The sequence below is a fragment of the Pteropus vampyrus genome, unplaced genomic scaffold, assembly GCF_000151845.1.
Source record: "Pteropus vampyrus isolate Shadow unplaced genomic scaffold, Pvam_2.0 Scaffold227, whole genome shotgun sequence".
NCBI classification, from domain to species: Eukaryota; Metazoa; Chordata; class Mammalia; order Chiroptera; family Pteropodidae; genus Pteropus; species Pteropus vampyrus.
The window spans coordinates 1114058-1118567 of NW_011889008.1; the positions used below are offsets into that span (position 1 = coordinate 1114058).

Consider the following 4510-nt stretch of genomic DNA (forward strand, 5'->3'; position numbering starts at 1 on the left):
GCCCTCGCCAGCCCTCGCCAGCCCTCGCGCACGGGGATGGTGGGCTCAGAGCCAGCTCAGAAGTCGTGAGAGCCCCCACCTCCAGCACCTGTGTTCTCTGACAGGTTGCTGTTGGCAGACAGCCCTTGGTAAATGGGGCGCAGACTGCCGAACCTGCAGCCAGGAGTAGGGCCTGCCCCCTTGGCCTTGGTGGTTACCTGACACACCTTTGAGGTGGGTCTCTGGTCCCTGAGCCCCTGGTTAGAGGAGACCACTTCGAGGAGCCAGGCCCTTTGGGGCACCAGGCAGAGCCCAGACACGGCACCTGCTCAACCTGGCCGGGAACATAGAAGGGGAGCGGGTCCGATTCAGAGACGACACCTCGGGGTCTGACGGTTCTACAGCAACGAGGTTCCATCTGAACACCGTTTCTGGAAGACTCGTTCTGCGCGTGTCCCTGGGTGACCAGTGCCAAGCAGAGCAGCCCATGAGACAGTGTGGCTGGTCACCCACTCCCTGCTGAAGGGCCGTGATGGTCACTGAGATGGCTTCCTGCGAAGAGCCACAGCCAGTGTGCTGGGTGGCAGGTTGTCATGGAAACAGTGTGTAAATATCGTGACCAACAGTTCCCTGTGTTCTTCAAGGTCTCCGAGCCAGAATGACGGAGACGATGAGGGCAGTGAACCCCCTTCCCCCGTGATCCCTGTGGACCCAGACGCCTGTGTCCTCCCTGATACCACACTGCGCGCTTTCACTGTGCTGGACACCGTGCTCGTCACGCTGGCGCAAGGCCCCGCCCACTGGAAGGTGCAGCTGTTCAGGTGTCCCTGTCCAGGACAGGACCCCAGGCCCAGAGGCCAGATCGGCGAGGTGGACTTGTCCACCTGTACCCCACTGGGGATTCCTGGGGAGCCCAAAGCCTCTGTCTTTCTCCCGGTGCTGTGCTGTGTGTCACCACCAGGCTCCAGGGTCCCGCATGGCCACCCTCGCAGAACCGGGGGCTTCACACTGGAGGGGAGCCTCTTTGGGCTACTCTTTGGAGCTGATGCCGCCCTCCTGGAGTCGCCTGTGCTGCTGGTTGGGCTCCCCAGCGGCCAGCTCTCCTGCGTAGTCCTGAAGACCCTGGGCACCTCCGGGTTGGCCCCCAGTGACCCGAAGGCCACTGTCAAGATCCTGCATCACCTGGAGGAGCCTGTCATCTTCATCGGGGCCTTGAGAACAGAGCCGCTGGCCGAGGACATGGAGGACATGTACTCCGACTGCCTGGTGGCGCTTGGTCACCACGGCCGGACACTGGCCATCAAGGCCAGGCGGGACGAGGCAGGGAGCCTGGAGCCAGTGCTGCGGGAGTACTGCCTGCCGGGGCCTGTGCTCTGCGCAGCATGTGGCGGGGACGGCCGAGTGTACCACAGCACCCCCTCCAGCCTCTGTGTGCTGGACCTGGCTCAGGCAGGCGCCCCCTGGGACCCCGTGCAGCCCAGCGCTGGTCCAGGGAGCCTGCCCTCTATGCCCTGTCCAGCCAGCCTGAGGGTCTGCAGTGTCCTCACTCTCTCTGTGTCGTCGGGGATGCCTGAAGGTACGAGCCGCTGTTTAAATGTGAAAAGCCACAGCCTCGGGATGGTCGGAACCCCGTGTTCTAGCTGTCTTCTCCCCGCTTCAGCCCTGTGTCCTGTGAGCCTGTCGGGCAGGCCGTTCCTCTCCTGGCCTAGCCCCGTGGTTGACAGTCCACGCTTGGGGTCAGGGAGTGCCTCCCTGTGTCCCGTGTGGGTTTGGGAGCAGGCGCGCCACTCTGCCTGGATGGGGTGTGCACCTAGTGACCCGGGGCTAAAGCATCTCTCTGTGACAGGGCTGAGGTCACAGGTAGTTCAGGGGAGGTTCAGGGTGCGTCAGGGCAAGCTCTTACCTTCCTACCGAAGGCCAGAAAACGCCTCTCCACTCACCACGTGGTCTGCCACCCAGCCTGCTCCGCACCACACCGTACCGTACCGGAGCCAGAGCCGACTGTGTGTGCGCCTGCCGTGGGGGGTGGAGCCGCCTGCCCCCAGGGCCTATTCCCGTGAAGATGGCAGATTGCCCACGGGTCGCTGGAAGGCCTGCTATAGACAGTTCTCAATGCGAAATAAAAGCTCCGAAGGGCAAGACCACCGCCCACTGCAGGAGGCCCTGGGTGCGGGAGGGCCCGGGGGCCAGGGCCGCACCAAGGGCGGCAGGGCTCCCTCTCCCGGCTCAGCCTCCGTGGTGTTGACCTTGGGGGACCAGCAGGTAGACAAGCCTGTTTACTGGAGGACTTCCTGGCAGCCCAGGGGCGAGGGGCCCGCTCGGCCTCCATTGCTCTCGGGAAGCCAGAGCGGCTCTGCGACGCACACGGGTCCTCGCCGGGCCCCTTTTAGGCCCGTCTCTGCGGTGTGCCACTGCGGTGCCAGCTCCGCTGTGCTCCCATCTCAGGTGGCACCAAGCTCCTGGCCCTGTCTGCCAAAGGCCGCCTGATGACCTGCAGCCTGGACCTGAGCTCTGAGATGCCTCGCCCCACCGCGGAGACAGCGGCGAACACTGGCCGGAAGGTGAAGGAGCTGCTTGGTGCCATTGGCTCCATCTCTGAGAGGTGAGCCGCGGGCTGCGTCCTCAGGAGGCTGTGCCCCGGGTGGCAGCTTTGGGCCTGGCCAGGCCTGCTGCTTTGCCTCTGGCCCCCAGAGGCAGCCCTAGACATCGAACCGCCTGGTGAAAGGCTGCACGAAAGGCCAGCTGCCTCGGAAGACACCGTCTTCTCAGACTGTTCATACCTTTTCTGGTGGAGTTGTCAGTCTCCTCAGCTCTTCCCTCGAGGAACGCCCCCCCTCAGAGCCTGCTCCCTCCAAGGGCCCGGCAGCCCTTCCTCTGACCCACGTGGAGACAGCGGGCCCCTCTTTAGCCCTTTCCTGCCCGCCCACAGCCCCCAGTGAGTGTCGGTGGGCGCTAAGCCCCTGTGGGTCAGGATCATTGCTGTGGTGCTGCCCTCTGGGCTGTCACGTTAGCTGCAGAGGAGCAAAGGGACCTTTCCAGAACACGGGGAGCACAGCCAGGAGGCCATCCCTAGCACAGGCACCGTCCAGCTCCTGAGGCCTGGTGGGGACAGCAGGCCCTGCCCACCTCACTGGGCTGCACCAGCCCCAGCCCCATCTGTACCCTTCCCTCCTGCTGCCCGGGGGCGGGGCGGGGACAGAGGCTGGGAGCAGCGAGGGCAGCCCTGGAGAGCTGAGGGGGCTTCCTCCTCATTTGGTGCTCGTGGGGGAGCGAAGTTGGAGTCCCTTCTAACCCTGGGAGGAGGGGCGTGGCACCCGCCACCATGGCTCCCTGCTCCTCACTGGGTGCTGTATCTGCTCTTCCCAGAGTGTCCTCTCTGAAGAAAGCAGTCGAGCAGCGGAACAGAGCCCTGACACGCCTCAACGAGGCCGTGCACGTGGGCTGCACCCTGCTGTCCAGCCAGAAGGGCCCTCGGCCCATCTTCTGCAGCGCCACTGCCGCCTGGAGCCGCCGGGGGCTGCGGGATGTGCTGGCCGCCTGCTGCCTGCTGGAGAACCGCAGCGCCTTCAGCCTGGGCCCAGGCTGGGCCTTGTGCGTGCAGTTGCTCCCCAGCTCCCCTGCCTCAGACCGGGACTCGGCTGGCTCAGCTGTGACCTACACCCTCCCTGTGGGCCAGCTCGGCCCTGGCGGTCGGTGCGAGGTGATGCTGCCCCTGGGCCCCAGCGAGGACGGCGTGCTCGACCTGCCCGTGACCGTGTCCTGCCTGCTCTTCTACAGCCTCAGGGAGGTCATGGGTGGGGCCCCGGCCCCCTCAGGCTCTTTCAGGGATCCCTCCTTGGATGGGGGTTCCTCCGACATCGCGCCCGAGCAGGAGGGCGTTTGCCTGCCCCTGGGCGAGCACACGGTGGACCTGCTGCAGGCGCTGCGCTTCCCCGGCCTGGCCACGCCCTGCACGCCTGGCCCCGGCCCCGGCCCCGGCCCCTGCGGCGACCCCGTGGACACCTTCCTAGCAGCTCAGTGCAAGCTGGGCAGCGAGCCAGCAGGACCCGCGTCCCTACGGGCCAAGTACTTGCCCCCGTTGGCGGCTGCCATCCGAGTGTCAGCAGAGCTGCTCCGAGCTGCCTTGGGGGACAGTCACTCAGGTGGGCGGTGCTGGCTGACTTCGCTCTGGCCTCGGGGCCCCGAGGCTTGCGGATGTGGGGAGCTTTCTCCCAGGACTGGCCCGGGCTCACGGCTGCACCTCTCCCTGCAGGCACGACCCTGTGCTGTGCCACTCTGCAGTGGCTCCTCGCCGAGAATGCTATCGTAGATGTCGTGAGGGCTCGAGCGCTGTCCTCTGTCCAGGGAGTGGCCCCCGATGGCGCCGACATCCACCTCATGGTGCACGAGGTGAGGAGGGGTCAGCCGTGCCGTCTGCAGGGAGACCAGACTCGACGCAGCGGTTCTCAGAGTGGGGTCCCCGAGCCAGCGTTGTCTGGGTGGCTCCAGAGGCATCCGGGTCTTGGGCCACCCTCCAAAGGGTTAGGACACA

General features: G+C 65.8%; 1 protein-coding gene across 1 annotated transcript in view; it reads left to right on the forward strand.

The window, feature by feature from the left end:
• FAAP100 (Fanconi anemia core complex associated protein 100) overlaps positions 1-4510 on the forward strand; it is a 13842-nt gene that overhangs the window by 5369 nt on the left and 3963 nt on the right. Inside the window, exons 2-5 of the mRNA XM_023538656.1 lie at positions 524-1555; positions 2425-2581; positions 3346-4121; positions 4232-4503. Of these exons, the coding sequence (XP_023394424.1) occupies positions 524-1555; positions 2425-2581; positions 3346-4121; positions 4232-4503 (2237 nt within the window). The remainder of the gene's footprint in view (positions 1-523; positions 1556-2424; positions 2582-3345; positions 4122-4231; positions 4504-4510) is intronic.